Source organism: Passer montanus, unplaced genomic scaffold, assembly GCF_014805655.1.
Source record: "Passer montanus isolate IOZ18808 unplaced genomic scaffold, ASM1480565v1 scaffold19, whole genome shotgun sequence".
Taxonomy (NCBI): Eukaryota; Metazoa; Chordata; class Aves; order Passeriformes; family Passeridae; genus Passer; species Passer montanus.
The window spans coordinates 2,537,856-2,555,885 of NW_024366480.1; the positions used below are offsets into that span (position 1 = coordinate 2,537,856).

The 18,030-nt window shown below is 39.7% G+C and overlaps 1 protein-coding gene across 1 annotated transcript in view; it reads left to right on the forward strand.

Moving 5' to 3' along the window:
* Positions 1 to 18,030, forward strand: part of SDC2 (syndecan 2) — a 60,527-nt gene extending 42,497 nt beyond the window's left edge. The window contains exons 2-5 of the mRNA XM_039706041.1: positions 5,739 to 5,850; positions 13,525 to 13,658; positions 14,434 to 14,569; positions 15,783 to 18,030. Coding sequence (XP_039561975.1) covers positions 5,739 to 5,850; positions 13,525 to 13,658; positions 14,434 to 14,569; positions 15,783 to 15,946 — 546 coding nt within the window. The 3' untranslated portion in view covers positions 15,947 to 18,030. The remainder of the gene's footprint in view (positions 1 to 5,738; positions 5,851 to 13,524; positions 13,659 to 14,433; positions 14,570 to 15,782) is intronic.

Here is an 18,030-nt window from a genome sequence, read left to right on the forward strand (position 1 = left end):
AAAAGTGGGAAATGTCACCTTGGAAGGAAACAATGGGGATTACTTCTCTCCTTTTCTGCTGTGGCCAGCCATATCAGTGAAAGGAAAGGCAGGCATCTGTACGAAGACAATTAGTGGTAAACGTACCTTGTAACACAAAATCCTCCATCAAAATTACATGTGTGTAGCTGGATACATGTGGGCAGCATAGGAAATTACAGACTGAAGGAAGCAGGAGAGGCTCATCTCTGAGAGCCAGTAACACGATGAGAAGTGGAAGTGGATGCTCTTCTGGTTGGCATGTTTCTCTGGAAGAACATGGTGTTTTGAGGTGAAAATCCGATTTTGAAATTTTGTGCTTCTTTTTATTTCTTTTTTTTTTTGGGGGGGGGGGGTCTGGTGGGTTTTTTTTGTGAGTTTTTTTTTGTTTGTTTGGGTTTTGTTTTTGTTTTTTGTTTAAAATCATGCCTCTCATTCCTGGACAAGATTAACAAAAACTCTTAGTGGGACAGTTTCACCTTTCCTAGTGTGATGAAGGAAAGCAAAGAATGGGCAAGCTGTGATAGGAATACACCTGCCAGCTTCAAGGTCAGCAGTGCTGAGATCCTGTTGCGTGGCAGATGACAGTTCCTTTTGCAGGAAGCCTAGAGGGAAATACAGCTTCTTCACACACCTGCCTTTTCTCCAGCCTTCAGTGGGAACCTCTGCAATGTGTCTCAGGCTTTGGATGAATGCATTCATATAGTTAGCTTTCACACATGTAGTGTGCAGCACTTTAGTGAACTCAGACTCACCAGCTGAGCATGCTTTTATATAGGCATATATGAAACTGCACTGTGTGTTAATACAAGAGAAAATCTGTTTTCTTTTTCTTACATGGAAGAACTTTGCCTAATCAACAGCTGTAATGCTTGCAATTTTTCAGAGACTTCTGGCTTAGATATTTGTAATACAACATCACTCTTAAAATATTAGTCTCTGGTTCTCTGCATACTAAATGGCTTACATCTAAAAGAATCCCATCTGGGGAAAGAGGGAGGCAAAGAATCATTAGTAACACAGCTGCAAACCTCAAATTCTCTGTCCCATGCATATATCCAAAGAAAGAGAACAAAAATTTGAGTTAATCTGTAAATAATAAAGTGTTTCCTTCCACATGTCAGCTACTCATTGCTCCAGAGTCTGAGTTTCAACAGCTGTGACAGCCATGGTAGACATTACTCCTTCATTGCTGCTCACACCAGCTTTCTTGGCTTCATCCACATGGCATAAAAGTCTTTAATGTCTTACTCCTAAACCACCCCCATGGAATGGGAGGACTGGCAGTAACAGCAGCACTGGAAAAGGGAATGGCTATGACAAGGCACTTTGTATTTTTTCAAACAAAATATACTATCCATTCCCAAACCTCCCGTTGTCTGATGATTGTTTTCAATTTTTTGTCATTGTAATTTTGATGGATGATTTATATCTTTTATGAGATGATGATACAGGAAAAAGGGGGTTTTTTTGCTTTGTTTCCACTCTCAGTGTCAAAATGAGAGGTTTGGGGGTTTTTTTTGGGTTTTTTTGTTTGTTTTTGTTTGTTTGTTTTGTTTTTTTTTTTAATATGTCCTGGATGATCCCAGTCTATTAAATTAAAAATTACTGTAAATCTAAAATACAGTAAAATAAAGACATTGAGATTTCAAATTCAACATATTAATGGTTTGGAAATATCTTTCATCTAATACTAAATGGGTGCTAATCTACACTACTTCCATGAGATTTAGGTTTATGCCAATGTAGCCAATAACCAGGCAGGAATCAGTGATCATTGGAATGTAGCATGTGAAGTATTTAGGTCACAGGATTTTGCAGCATTATATTCTTGGAATAAAAATGTAAGTGGGGTAACAAAGATAGACGAGAATGCAATCTCTGTCAAAAGGTAACGAGCAGTTTTGTGGCTTTAGGGCCAGATTAAAGGGCTGATAACAGAGACATCCTTGCCTGGTGTTCCTGCCGTTTTAATAGGTCTGAAAATAAGGCTGTTACATAAAAGTGACATGAGTACTCTCATTTCAATTGTTAGCCACAGGAAATAGTCACTGAAATATTTGGTCTTCGTAATAGTTTTATGGAACTATAATTTGCTAACTTTTTAAAATTTTCCTCCTAAATATATTGAAATGCTGGTACAGACCTTTCTGTGTCCAAGCCTACTGACAACAGATTTGTTTTTCCAACTTGTCTTTTGTGAACATCCTGGAAATAGTCCATGGACCCCCATGGATTCCCAGCTGACAAGTGAGAAAACATTTCTAGAGCAAATACTAAATCAAGTTTATTTTAACATAGCTTAATGTAGAATTGTAAAGCATGGCTTCAGTGCTTGGTACTGACTTAAACCATAAAGTATTATTTTATTTTCACTATTTTCTCTCATTTTTCTATGCTTAATCTTCACAGAATTATTTTAATGGCTATGGGGGTTTTTGTTAACTGTTGGGCTTTTCTTTTTATTCTGAGCCTTAAGGCAGTTTTTATTCAAAGTGGCCTAAGGCATCTATGTGTTTCTGAGCAACTGGGATAAAAGGTGCAGGCTGTGGGTGTAGAGGGGGGGTGCTTCTACCCCGAGTGTACTGGCCAGCTTGCAAAGACAGAGCAGTGAATGCATTTATCTGTGCAGATGCTTGTAGATTTTTAAGCTGGAATATGCTTCCTTTGCCTTTGATTTGAGAGTATCCATGTGTACTGCCCGAGTTCCACCAGACAAGAATAATTTGTACTGAAACAGGCTGAACTGAGACAAGGGGCTTTGGTCAGAGAGGCTGCAAAGCATCTTCCTCAAGTGGAGCTTGATGGCTGATCTGAATGCATTTGCAATTCACTGTACCATGTATTTCTCCCAGTAGTAAATATTGTGCTGGTTCTAGAAGACCGTGGGCTGTAGTTTGCTCATTCTGATGGAGTTGTGCCATCCACAGTACTAGATATTAAATAATGTTTCACATTGTATTATTTGCATCCTCAGAATAAAATACAACAGATATTCAAATTCCTGCTGAAAGCTGCCCAGGCTTCTTTTCCATTTCTGTTCCCTGTGTTCGGCTGGTTTAAATCCTGAGAACATCTCGACATAGTGAGAAAAGAAAGCTTTTGGTAGCCAAAGAGACATAATTCATTGAAAGAAAGGGAGTGAATATGATGGTGGGGAGCCTGGCTGACCAGGCACTTGCAGCTTGGGCTGGGTTGGGTTAGCTGCTCATCTGTCTTACAGAAACTGAGTTGTTAGAAGAACTGTCACAAGTCATTTCGGTCTTTTCTGGGTTCTCTGAGGCTGGGAAGAGTAAGAAAGCAGGGTGGTTGTTTTGAGTGGGGAAGGAGAAGTGGGTGTTTGTTTTTTGAATCCTCCTGATATAGCTTGCTTCTGGTACAGTCAGAAGTTGGAAATGGTCTAGGGAATAAATTTATTGTTAAGTTCATATTTTTACTGAACACTAAAAATTCTGGGCACGGTTGTGTGATGCTTCTGTTTTCATGAAGACTACCTTTTGCAAACTCAAGCTGTTTCTCACCTCTTACCAAAAGCAGCTTCCTTTGTTCGGAAATTCCTGCATGTAGATACTCTTTTTTTTTCCCCCAGCTTAGCATTGGGTAATATTCACTGCCTCTGATACCTTTTGAATATCATATGCCTTTTCTATACTCACAGCCAACCACCTGCATGTGCTTTTAGAAAAAGTTTTGTTTTTTCCTGCCTAATATTGAGGAGTGGTCTGTTTTGTACCATGATTGTGTCTGAAAGCAAAATAGGGTGAAGTGGCTTGGTCCATTGTGGCAGCTGGATCAAGAGCAGGATATTTGTCCTGTGACAGGGAGTTGTTTTCCTATACGGAAGCAGTCTCAGCTGTGTCTTAATTACAATACCACCTATACACCTACTAAGGTACTTCATGACTTCCCTTGGAGACATCTTTTAAAGGAATTAAATTTGTTTAATTTTGTAAAGAAATTGTTTGACAGTGACCAGACATCATCTTGAATTTCTGCTTTGGACTGCAGCCAGTTCCAGGCAGACCATGTGAACTAACAGAAGCAGAATCAGAGCAGGTCTTTGTAAGCTTATCTTAATAAGGGCACTTTTTTCTCCCCTATATATCCCCCATGTAAGAGTGGTCATAGGAGAAGTAGACTTTGACAAGAATCATGTGGATTTTCTTTTTCTTTGTAGAGGCAAACTGCAGGAGTAATGCTGTTTTAGTTTAATGGTCATACGAGAAGTAGACTTTGACCAAGAATCACGTGGATTTTCTTTTCCTTTGTACAGGCAAACTGCAGGAGTAATGCTGTTTTAGTTTAGAGCTGTTCAGAGAAGTGATAGGTATCCCCCATGCAAAGATCTTTTACTCTGAAATACAGTAATAATCAGGACAGCCATTCTGCTTTTCATAAAAAATATTTTTTTATTGTAGATCAGACTGAAGAGCAGTGTTTTGCCATGAATAAGCTTTAAACAGGAATCTGTTGCCATAAAAAAAAATTGTAAAAAGAAATCATGAATGTCTTCAACAATAATTTCAGATGTCTGGGGAAGACCTCTGAGGAAGAAGTTACCTTGTGAAGTCAGATATGAGTCTTTGCATACAGGAGTTACCCCAGTCACAGTTTGGTACTCCTTTAGGAAAAGTTACAGTAAATGTTGGGTGGAATAAAAGGGAAAGTCAGTGCCATGCAGTAATAAGTAAATGGGAAAACTTTAGGACTCACGAGGAGCAGAATCGAGTGCTTATATGAGATACTGAATAGATGAATTTTAGTATAGCATTTTATTATTTTGGGTTTTTTACTTGAAGTTCCATTTATAACTGTCTTATTTTCTTCAAAATTCATTACAAACAGGCATTGACAGAAGTGCTGGTTAAAGTAATAGGAGTAATTGTGGCAGGTACCTCTCAGCCATCCAAAATATCTGGCTCTCCCAAGAAAGTTTATTCTCTGTTAAGAAAGCACAAGCTGAGGTGGAGGAACACCGTTCTTATTCTTTCTAAGCCTGAATTTTCAATTTAAAAGGTGTCTGATACCTTGTTATATTTTGAGCTAATTTTAACAGAATCTCTTTTTAGTGGGGAAATACCTGTGGATGTAGAAATATGGTGATAGCCACAAGAAACCTGATTTTTACCCTGTTGAAGATGCAGTTAAATTTTAGGAGAGATGTGTTCATTTAGGAATTGGAGCATGATGCTGTTTGATCTGGTTGGAAATGTCATAATCCTTAATCAGTAGCACTGTCTTAGAAACATTTGTAGTCATTCATTCTAACTACTACTAGAGAGTTTAGTGAGGTTTGGGTTGATTAAACTCTGAGATAGTTTTTGATACATGCTGTTATTCCTTCTTGTTTGAGATCAAATTGACAGACTTCATGTGGCAGCCTATAGATTTGTATATTTGAGATCCTGAAAGAGGGCTGTAGTCCTGGGATCTGCTTCTTGTTACAGAAGCTCTGCAGAGTATATTTGCAAATCCTATTTATTCATTCATGCATTTAATGAGATGAAGTGTGGTTTTCGTTGTGCAGCCTTGGATTTTTTTTTTTGCACTGCTGTAATTTTCACATATTTCTTTAACAACTTAGATGAAAGCGTGGCATAAACTGAAAGTACAAACTTCAGTGTGCCACCATCAACTTAGAAAATAGAACTGAAGATGAAGAGATTGCTGCGATGGAGAGCTGGTATCTTTTTAACCATTCCCTCTTATCTGTTTTCCAGAGAGCAGATTTGACCTCTGATAAAGATTTATACCTTGACAACAGCTCTGTTGAAGAAGCATCAGGCGTCTATCCAATTGATGATGATGATTATTCTTCTGGGTCAGGTTCAGGTGAGACAACATGTCACAAATTGATTTTTAAAAGTGTAAGAAGTAATGCAATTATTTGAGGGGAAGTCTGTGCAGTTTAGCTTTATAAGCTGGAGATGATCCTTCCAGTGAATATTGTGAGTGCTTTGCTATCTGCAGAGCACTGGGCACCCCTGTGGGCCGGGTTTTAAGTATTAACTTTCTGCTCTTTTCTCTTACTCCTGAGTTGCATCGTTAAACTGCAATATTTTCTCTCTGCTGGCTCTCTCCATTCCCTCTGACTTCTGTGTAGATCTCCCTGGAGTTTAGAAATAAGGATTAGAGAAGGCTTAGTTCTCCCATGACATTATACTAATTTAGCGCTCTGTAAGAAAACATAGCAGCAGTGTTCTTGTTTTCTCTTATATGCAGTCAGGTTCACATAAACATGGTGTCCATTCCTCTTTTGTTGTTGTTCTTTTGCACTTAGAAAGCTAGATACTGCCAAAAATGTGAGTTTTCTCTGAGGAAATTGCATCCATATAATGAATAAAGAAATTCTTAAATACAACATCCTGAGTTCTCAGACTTAAACACTCATTAGAGACATGCAGCTAGCTCAAAATATTTCCAAAAAAGTGTCAGTGAAACTGCCTTAATAATTTGTCTTAAAAGTCTCTTTGAGGAGTATCTTCTAGACTTGCTTGGAGACTCCAAATGTTTAAAGCTAAATGCAGGATTTTATGGTAGTTCTGGAAAAGACATTTCCTTATTGTTGTATTTGCTGAGCTGTTGTGGAAATCCCATTTATTTTCCCAGTGTGTTGCCTACATGTTTGTTATTGTACTTTTTTTTTTTTTTACTATGTCTTGATGCTTATATATAATTTCTGTACTTTCAAAGGATGAGCCCTTCTTCTGGTGCCTTGCCTGTGTTACCTGTAAGGAACACGTGAAATTTTTCAGATGGATTTTTGTTTTTCTTTTCTGCAGACATCTGACTGTGTTGCTAGGCAAATCCAGGCCCATCATCATTCATACCTGAATGATGTCCTGTGTTTTGGGAGTCCTCTTTTGGGACATTTGACATCCCAGGGTGATCAGAGGCTTAATTGGACCTCCTTGATGTAGACCTGTTGGAGGAGAAATCTAATATTTCATTTGAAAAAAATATATTAGTGAATCGGTGATTTCCTTCAGTTCCCAGGACTGTCTAAGGGCTATTCTGATCTCCACAAAAATGTGCTTTCAGTCAGCATCCCATTCTGTCATGTCTTCAGATACTGATGACTTTGTAAGCTTCAGAAAAGGAAATAGGTAGACAATAAATAGTTATATGAGGAATGATCTAGTATAGTTTTTTCCCATCCCTCTGTGGTGTCTGGCTGTTTCTAATATGGAAGATTCAAAATTCAGACCTGCTTTTGAAGTGAAAAAGACTACACAAGATCTGGCTTCAGATCTTATTAACCCAGGATTCCACAAAGGAAGTGTAGGATTCTGCACCTGGGGAGGAATAATCCCAAGTACCAGCACAGGCTGGGGGTTGATCCAGCTCTGCAGAGAAGGACCAGGGAGTTTTGGTGGGTGACAAGCTGACCCATGAGCCAGCAGTGCCCCTGTGGGCAGGAGTGCCAGTGGTATCCTGGGGTGCATCAGGAAAAGTGTGGCCAGCAGGACAAGGGAGGTGGTCCTGCCTCTCTGCTTGGCCCTTGTGAAGCCACATCTGAGAGCTGTGTCCAGTTCTGGGCTCCTCAGCACAAGAAAGACAAGGAGCTGCTGGAGAGGGTCAGCAGAGGGGCACAAAGGTGATGGGGGTCTGGAGCATCTGAGGAGAGACTGGGGGGGCTGCCTGAGAAGGAATTTCATCATCTATAGGTTGATGAGATCCCTTCTCATACCTCAAAGGCAGGTGCCAAGATGACAGTGCCAGGCTCTTTTCAGTGCTGCCCAGTGACAGGACAAGGAGCAGTGGCCATAAACTGGAACACCTCAACAGGAGGAAGAACTTCTTGATACTGAGGGAAGCAGAGCACTGGCACAGGCTGCCCAGAGAGGTTGTAGAGTGTCCCTCCCTGGAGATTCAAATCCCACATGGACACATTCCTTTGTAGTTTGCTATAGGTTACCTTGCCTTGGCAGAGGGGTTGGACTGGATGATCTCCTGAGATCCTTTCCAAGGCTAACAGTTCTGTGATTCTGTGGTAAAACTGAATCCAAAAAGACAGAAACTACCTCTAGACTTCACCAATAGTAACACCTTGTTTTTCTTCTTTCTTTTCCTGTGCTCAGCTTTGAGCCATGGGTGGAAGTTGGAGTGCACTTCGGCTGTCTCTGACAGTCTCCATTTCTTTCCTACAAGAAAACAGGGAACGTGTCCTTGTAGACTGGGACAAGCTGGATGCCCCTGCAAAGAGCTCATGTGACATGATCTAATATTTTTGAACCAAGCAAAAAGTCTTTAGTTCAGGGAAGCAAAGTAGGATCCTTTCCACCCTACTCCACCTATACTTACTGCTCTCTGTTTTCTGTAGAAAGTGTCCTGCAGATGTACCATTGATCCATGTTTCTCATTTTATGTTCAGTCTCTCTTTTACTTGATACTCAGTGATGTAATGTAATGTTTCTAGCAGGAAGAGCCTTCCCACTCAAGAGTGGTTTTCTTGCTATGTAGCAAGCATAGTCCAAGCAAACAGATCCAAGATGACAACATTGCTGACTCCTTTCTTTGCAGTGAAAATTGTTAGCTGCCACCAAGCCTATGGAGATAAACAGGAATTGTCAGCACCACCATTAATGCCCTTGCAGGTCTTCAAACAGCATTAACATGGACAAATGTCACTATAGGCATGACACATTTCAAACTAGAAATTGGCTGAGGGCTTTTTGTAAGTAGTAGCAAAGGTGATGATGTTCTGGTTTTTTCTTTTCTTTCCCTTCCATAGCATTTTTTTTTTGGTGTACATTCAACTACTGTTGTGCATTTGCCCAAGTGTTGAATCTGAATCCATGGGTCAACAATTTCCAGAGAAACCATGCATGCCTTCTGATTGTCCTGTATCAACAGTAGCCTATCCATAGTGATTTAATTAGTCTGTTGTTTCCTTCTTGTAGGCTGCATTTCTGAGGAGATGCTTCAGTCTATCATCACTCTTTTTTGCATCGGTGTTTTATGTAACATAATAATAAAAAGTAGAAATAGTTTTCCAGCCTGTATACGACTTGAAATGCTTTTGTAACTATTGCTACTTTTTTCATCTGGCATAAAAGATTTTAATAGAGCCTTGGTCTTGGAGAGAAATGAAAGTAGCTGCTAAGCAGCATGACTACCCATTACATGAAGGAAAGGTATCACCTGTGTCAAATTTATCTACAAGTTCTTTGAAAAATTTTCTGTCTTGTTCTTCTGTCTTTTCTAAAATTACTCATGGTAATACATATCAGAAAATCAAGCAAGCTTTTCCTTCCCCTTCTTCTCTTCCCCAACAATACTTGTCAATAGCAGCTTGAGTTGAGAACATTGGCTCCGGGTGAGCTGTGTGTATTCTGACATTGTGACTGGGGACTGTTCTGGGAGAAAGGTTGTGGTGGTGTGGGAGCTTTTTTGAGAAACACAAGAGCAGATCTGCTTTGGCTCTTGACCAAGAGGGAAGCTGATGCTCCAAGGCCAGCAGGCAGTTTGGGAATCCATGGCAGCAGGCTGTGGGGCTTGGGGACAGGGGTGGGGTGGCTGGGGGACCGTGTGTCCTGGTGCTGGGGAAGCTGCGGGGCACGGGTGCTCTCCCGGGTGCTGCCCAGGAGCCAGCACGGGTGCAGGGCTGCCCCTGGGTGCTCCTGCCCTGGGTGCTTTGTGGCAGCATGCCCAGCACGCTCACCTCTCCTGGTGTGCTCCCCCTGCCATGGTGCAGGCAACGCAGCAAGGATTCATCTTCCATTTGCTGTGGTCCCACTCATAAGTGCCTTTGAGATTGTCTTGGAGCAAGAACTTCTGTCCACCTGCTAAACCAGCCCCAAGCATGCTTCATGACACTGACTGCCTGGCTCTCCAGGTCTTCTGACATAGAAATCTCCTGCGATACTGTTTGAAAGTGTATTTTTGATGTGCTGGACAGAATCTTGTACCTCAGTATAGTTAGGACTATTCCTGTTAATCCTCCAAGTTTTGTTGGTTTCTTGTTTTTTTCTTCCTTGTGTGAGAGCTATCAGAGATGTGACACCCATGCACTGTCTCAGTTTATTTCAGCTGCAATTCCCTGGCAGGGCATAGAATCATGTTTACAGTGTCATCTCTGGGTGCCTAACACTGTGTTGTTTAAGGGTGGTTTTGAGGACTGTTCAGTGAATGGAGGTGAGATAAGTCAGCTAAAAATATGTAATTTTGGTGTGTGTCACATTGGTGATAGAGATGGAAGGTGTGAAAGCGATGGTGGTTATGTGTGTGCCCACCTTATCACAAATTTTCTTGTGGTGGTGGTATTCCCAGAGTGTGATGTGCAGCAGCAGACAAATAAGATGCCAAAAGATAGGGTGAAGTGATTGGATTTTTTTGATAGGAGGTGTTAATCACTGCCTGCTTTGCAAGTCAGAGTGCAAACTACTGTGGGCTTTTTTCTACAAAAATACTACTATCTGTACAGTAATTTCTACTTTCTGTGCAGTAATTGAAGGTGGCACAATCTTGATTTCCTGACAAGTTTCCTCAAGCACTAAGGGTGTTAAAAAGCATTCACACTGCTGTCATCGAAGGGTGGCTAATAGACACATCACTGAGGATTATATTAGGTATTTCCAATACTACAGCAATTTTGAGCTATTTTGATCACTATGAAGACAGCAGTTGGACATGCTGAAGAAGTTACAGTGGATAAAAGATGGTGTGTGATGGTCGAGACCTTTCAGCTGTACCACAAGAGATGGCTGAGGGTTTAATTACTGCAGGGTTTTTGTGGTGCCCTCAATGAGAGGGGCTCGAGGCAGTGAATAGCCAGCACCAAAGCCAAAGCTGACCAATTCCAGAAACCAGCTATATAGAAACAGTGATATTTTCCAGAGGAAGAAATAAGTAAGTTCTTATACTCCAACTCACAGTATTCCTCTTAACAGCCTACTTGGAAGTCACACTCATGACACTGTAGGCTTTTTCTTTCCAATCTTACTTGGATTTGGTGATGCTCTTTCTTGTGCTTTTTAGGGAACATGATACTGTGTGAAATCCTGTTGCTATGTTCTGGAGATGACTAGTGAGTGGTTTTTTTTGGTCCTTCAGTCCTATTTACAGGTAATTCCAAAAATACTACTGTCAGTTTAGCAAGGGAAGTGTCTTTCCTTGTTTAGATCTATTCCATGCCAAGCAGAGACCTGTTAAGATAAAGCTAATTAGAAAGCAGGAACTGTGAGGGATATGTCTTAGCCTGTACCCAAAGCAGGCCTAAATGATAGTTGCTTCAACTTTTTGGTGATTGTCAGAATTCCCCTGAGGCTGTATGGAAGAAGACCTGGGTACCTGTGGTGTGAATCTAGTGACTAGTCCAGGGATCAGATTAGTTGCCTGTTTGTTGAGAGAATGTGGATCTGCATCCTCCTTAGCCAAAGAGGTTCAGACTGTACTGCTCTCCATTATGTGTGGCAGACACAACTATGGCCTGAAGCAAAGGTGGCATTTAAGGATTTGGAGGAGCAGTTGTGATTAAGTAGGACTTTTCATTTCATAAAAGAAGAAAATACATTTCTGTACTCTGAAGATGTGTTTTATCAGATCTCCAATCTGATAATCAATTTTAATTTCCTTGTCTGTGAAAGCTTTGTGTAATATGGAGGAACTTCAGAAGGTAAAGTAGGTTGAGCTATCCACTGAGCCATTATTTCTCAAAGAAAACTCTTGAATCAGAGCCAGAAACATTTTCCTGTTGGACGCCTTTCCACACCTCTGTTTTGAAGCAGGATGTAGATTTTTTGATCTTTGAGTTGCACTTCAGGAAAATACCTGATTCTTGTTGTGAGGTCTTCATTCTAGAAGTTGTGTTGTAATTTCGGTATCTCTGAAAGTTTTTTTCCCAGTACTATTCTGTGCCAATATCTTCTTTTTAATGACTCTAAATTTTCTTTTCTACCATACAGAGATTGTTTTAGCTGTTGTCTTGTTAATGCCCCTACTTTAAATGCCAGATGTATGTAATTCTTGATCATGACTTCAAAACATTATTATTGTGCTCATATTTTCAGCCTGTCTTCTTTCTTTAAAAAAAACAAATTAAAAAATCAGTTTGGAATGAGTGAGTCATACTATTCTGCTGTTAGGAGCGTTTTATTTGTTAGGAACTATTCTTATGCACATTTGGTAGATTTATTACCCAAGGGTTACTTGGGTAACCAGTGTCTGTAACGAGCAGAACACATTGAGATTCCTAAGGAGTGGTCCAAGAATGGGTCAATTCTTTTTTCCTCTTTCAGGCCTTGCTAATAATTTAGTCTCTTTCCTGTGTCTTCTTCCTTTCACTATCACTAAAGGATATTTATTAGACATGTCCATTACTTTATTCTAAAGGAGCCTTCATACTCCAGCAGGGCTTTGAATGTGGAGGAAATTAAATTTAAGGTAATCTTTAGGGAGGTTTTTTGTCCTCTTACTCAGTTCAAAAGAAAAGGGCTTCTGAATTATGTGGCATTTAAAACCATGTGAATTCCTAGTGACTGAAACATAAAGTAGTAGTAATCTATCCTAAGTAGATAGAAACTGCTTAGTTTTTTAGAATTCAACAGATGTGCTGTAGAAGAGAAAGTCTGTTGAAGCAGTATGTGACAGGCAAAAACTGTTCAGTTCATATGGTTTAAGTAAGGATAAAGAAGTGTATTGATTTATTTATGGTATGTAATTAACTAGTAATCACTGAACTATACTTTTAGGCTTACTATCAACAGTACAGCAGACAACCACAATGCCTACCATTTATAAAATGGTAACAAGCAACTATAAATTTCTAAATCCCTTTCTGTAACTCGTGCAGTGTGTGATCACTGCACACAGCCACCCGTCTCACAGGCCATGGGTGTGGAAGCTCCCCTTATCTGAGTGTACAGGACCCCCTGTCCACACACCCTCGCTGTTGGAGACTTGGGTACCCCCGTATGAGCCTGGGACCCCAACACCTCCTGCCATGCCCAGGAGGAGACTCTGCACCCCGGGGTGTGGGTTCTGGGGGTGCCCGTGGTGGCTCTGGGGAAGCTGGAGGTAAGTGCTGAGGGTAACCACAGGATGGGGGGTGGCACTGCCAAAGCTCCAGCAGAGCCCCTGGTGCTGTGGGACCTCATCAAAACCCGTGGCACTGGGGTCTGCCCAAGTCACACAGGCCTGATGGCTGCTGCTTTCACTCCAGACTTTCTGCCCCTATTGCAAGTGTTAAAGCCTTTTTTCATACCACTTTTCAGGAAGGTTCTTCTGTTTGAAAAGTGTCATGGTAATTTCCTGGTTGCTACTTATACCAGCTGATGCACTCCCTTTTTCATGGGATGTCTTGGGGTATCCCCCTGACAAGTATCCCCCTGACAGTTTGGGTGCACTGTTTGTACACACATCTTTATCTTAGTAGGCATTGTCATCTAAGGCCCCTTGCCTAGGGTGGGCTGTGCAACCGTCTCTACCTTGGTGGTATCATAACAAAAAATGTAATTAGTCTGAAAGAATTTCACAGGTCAATGAAGTGTTACATTTTGTCTCCAGGTGCCGAGGAAGACGAGGATAGTGCAGTGATAACAACATCCAGAACAGTTCCAAAGTTACCGACAACTAGTGATGCATCCAGAGCTGAGACCACCACAGTGAAAATGCAGACCAAGGTGCCTGCACAAACAAAGGTGCGTGGCTGGAGAGCAAGACCATTTAAAATTATTCCACTGTACATTTCTGATGCTTTGATGTTAAGTCTTCTATTTATATGGATTAAAAAGCACCCCTAAACTTTACCTACTACTACAGCCTGCTACATGACTACAGAGCTGTTTGTTTTCATTCCTACTAGAAAGTCTGTATGGCAACATCTGGATTTCACATGAAAGAAAAGAGAGATGCAAAATAATGTATCATGATACCTTTGAGTCTGAGCTGTATGTCTTTTAATATTTCTCAAAGAGTTATTCAAAAATTCTTTGTGAAACTTTCCTTCTCAAAGGAGAATGCTGTGTATGGTTTGGCTGTAGTTTGAACACTCTGCAGGTTCCATTTAGTATTTTAGTATTTCCTTCTACCACCATAGATGATACTGTCTAAGTTACTCTCAAAGGTGTTCTGCATGTAACATATCTGATTTGTTAATTTCAGAGTTGTTATTTCGTTCAGAGGCTGTTATTCTGATAAACACAGGCAATATTAAGAGCTGTTTGCTAAATGTACTTTTGGAGTTTTTAAACTTATGGGCAGTGTTTTTCATTCTGACATGATGACGACAAATAGATCCAATTACAATGTCTAGACCAGCTTTCTGTGCTCTGAAAGCTTCCTGTGTGTTGTGTTGGTATTGTGCAGTATGTGTGTGCAGCCACAGCTGTGACTGCCCATGGCAGGCAGTGACTGTTCCAGCTTGTGGTCTGCCCTCTCTGTAAGCAAGGCTCAGTTTTCTTTTTTGTGCCATAGTCACCTGAAGAAATTGATAAAGAGGAAAGGCCTGAGGTGGATGCCAAGAAAAAGAGCGATGAGCCAGGGGATGACACTGACGTGTTGACTCAGAAGCATTCAGAAAACCTCTTCCAGAGAACAGAAGTTCTGGCAGGTGAGGCAGTGTTTGCCAAGGTCTATCTCACCAGAAATAAAACAGAAAAGATAGAGGATCTGTATCAAATAATGCTAGCTCAACATCTGAGTTTTCTTGGCAGATTCATACTATTAAACACATTAGTACTAAGCACATTCATAGTGGGTAGCCAGTGGTTGATTTGATGAGAACAAATTTGGCATCTTGGGGAAATATTTAATAGTGAAGTCCATTGCTAATTGATTTGATGCCCACAAGCTGAGCATTGCCAGCTGAGTGTCTAGAGCTTGCACAGCTCAGAAAAGGAGTTGGAGTTTGATTGATGCTTGTAATGAAGAAATGTATTTCTCACCTCCCAAGAGCACATTGCTGTCTGGTTGATGTGGTGCAGATGAACACTGCTTGGGAGGAGCTCATGGCAGGCATGCGTGGATGGAAGGGGATGGATGGGCACAGTCCCTTAGGGTCCAGAAATCCCTTAAGATAAAGAGGGTCTATATCTGTGCATAACCCAGGGATGCACAAACTGGCCACCAGTGTTTTCACTACCTGTGAGGTTTTTTTTGGCCTAAGGACAGTGTTTACAGGTGCCCTTTCCCCCCATGTATTTGGAAAAGAAGTTGGGAGCCATGAAAGTCACATAGTTTTGGACCACATCTTCCTATGAGCATCAAAATGTGAAATAACCTTAAATCCACATCAGTAGAAGCATGTGGGTTTCCTCTTGATGTCTGGTTGGGAGTTGATACTTCTCACACACCCACAAATGCGTGAAGTGTTCTCTTCTATTATTGATCAATAGGAAGTTTATTTCAGCATAGAGTCAGAGTGAAAACTGACAGAGAAAAGTAAAAGCCCATTTCTTAGCTAGGATAACAAAATATTTTAATGTCAAAAATGTAACTGTTGAAAAATGAGTTTGAAAGACAGCTTTATGCTCTGGCAGTACTAGTGGTGGCTTTAGTTGAGGTTTTAAAAAAAAAACTTTAAAACTGGGTTGTTGGATCTCTGACTTATAAGTGGAATGTAATTTTAAATTATTGCCTTCATGAATGCAAACAAGGTTTCTGACAGTATATTTCAGGATACTAATAATGAAGACAGTTGCATAATGGGAGCCCTTTCCTTCAATTTGAAAATAATAGCAAACTTACTGTGTGAGATGAAAAAGAAGTATGGTGCTAAGCTTGTTTTACTGGCATATTGTGAATCTCTGTTTCTTTGATTACAGCTGTTATTGCTGGCGGAGTTATTGGTTTTCTTTTTGCAATCTTCCTTATCCTGCTGCTGGTGTATCGCATGAGAAAGAAGGATGAAGGCAGTTACGACCTTGGTGAACGTAAACCATCCTGTGCTGCCTATCAAAAGGCACCAACTAAGGAGTTTTATGCATAAAATTCCTATTTAGTGTCTCTATTTATGAGATCACTGAACTTTTTTAAATAAAGCTTTTGCATAGAATAATGAAGTTTTTTTTTTCATTAAAGAGCCGTTATGGCACCTTTATGATAAAACCCCATTGTATTTAAAACTTTTCACATATTCGTTTAAAAATGTAAAATTAAAACTTAACATTTGCAGTGTTCTGTGAATAACAGTGGCAAAGCATTATTTTATAAAACCATTGATGTTCACTGAATGATTTTTAAAACTTTATGCATAAATATAAAATAATGAAAATTATTGTTTTATCCTATGGTTCAATGAAAGTTGTTTAATTTTGGTCAGCATGTCTCAGATTGATCTTACAAGTTAGTTTTTATTTCATTAATTTATCTGTTTCCAAAAAATGCCTTTTTGTAGTTGTCATGGTGCAATTTGTCTTCAGATAATTCAGATAACAGTAACTTTTAGTGTAAATGTAATTTTTCAGCTATGTAAACTTCAACCTCCACTTTGTATAAATTTAAGTGTCAGAATATGAATTTTACACTTTGCATTGTTTCTCAGCGTACCTGTAGCTTCAGTGAGATTTGTAACAGCAAATTAATGTGTAAAATTGGATTATTACTACAAACTGTATAGTCATATTCTTACTAAACAAATCTCCTGTAAGGAAGATTTGTAGTAAGCTACTGACGAACCTAAGCAAACCCAAAGACTCTAACAGTATTTTGAGAAGTTGCTGCAGATTTCTATGGCCACTGTATTTGTTAATTATTTGCAATTTGAAGGTACAAGTAGAGGTTTAAATTTTTGTTCTTTAAAAATGCATTTAAGTTGTAAACGTCTTTAAAGCCTTTGAAGTGCCTATGATTATATGTGACTCGTTGCAGACTGGTGTTAATGAGTATATAACAGTAAAAGAAAATGTTGGTATTTTATAAGCACAGACAATTCTAATGGTAACTTTTGTAGTCTTACATGGATAGACATAATTGTAATTTGGGAACATAAACACTACTGAATAAATCATGTGGCCTAATACTGAGAATTCTATTGTGATATACTTTTGTATGTTTTTCATTTTATGTCTGTTTGCTTATGTTTTAATGTCACAGAGTACATCTAGTAGATCTTAAAAATCCAGACCAAAAAAGAAAGGCTGTTGATGAGGGTGATCCTCACTCCAGATTTATTGCTAAGGTGGCAGAGAGAAGTGGGAATGTTTAAGTCTTGCTTCTGGTGTATTAGCTGTGAGACATTTGACTTTTGCATTATGTTTAATGGCAGTGTTGACACAGGCCTGTTCTTCCTGCAAATGTTGTTTTCCCTATTGTAAAATTCAAAGGAATACCACAGTTCATTTACTCTGTGTATTTGGTTTTGATTTGTTCCTCGTGTTTGTTTTTTCCCTGTCCCTTTGAAGAATTTTGGTTTATTCTGCTCAGACTCCAGCAGAAGAGTTGGGACAAGTGGAATATCTTCATAAGAGAAGAAAGAAATATTCTGAGTAGAAGAGAGAAGTGTCTGTTGCTTAGACCTCAGATAGGTGCTGGATAGAGGGACACAGGGAGAAGATGACAGTCTGCCTCCTTATATTATGCTTTGTAACAGACAAATGGCTTCGTCTTCTGCTCTGCTGACCTCCTGGTTCTTTTATTTTTGAGATTCACAAAATACAGGTGTTCAGGATGTCAAGCTGAAGTGCTTTTCAGAAATGGCAATGTATTGTACATAAGACCTGGTAGCTCTTCAGATAAAAGTTGTGCAACTTGTATTTGTTGCTGTCCCAAGTTCAGTGGTCATTTAGGAACCAACGAATGCTATCCTGTGCTAAAATACTTAATATATTGCTTTTTACTTATACTTAACTGGCAAGTTTTTCAAAGCCATACAAGTTCAGCAAGTAAAAACAGGGTAAGAATTTAACAGGTATATCTTGTGCAATATTTAGTGAACTTCAATTAGTAAAATAACTGCTTGAAATAACTGTGCCAAGAAAAGAAAATTTCTGGCAAATGCTGTGCCACTGCTGTAAAATAAAGCATTTGTTAAAGTGCCAAAATAAAGTCTACTATGCCTAAACTAATACTTTA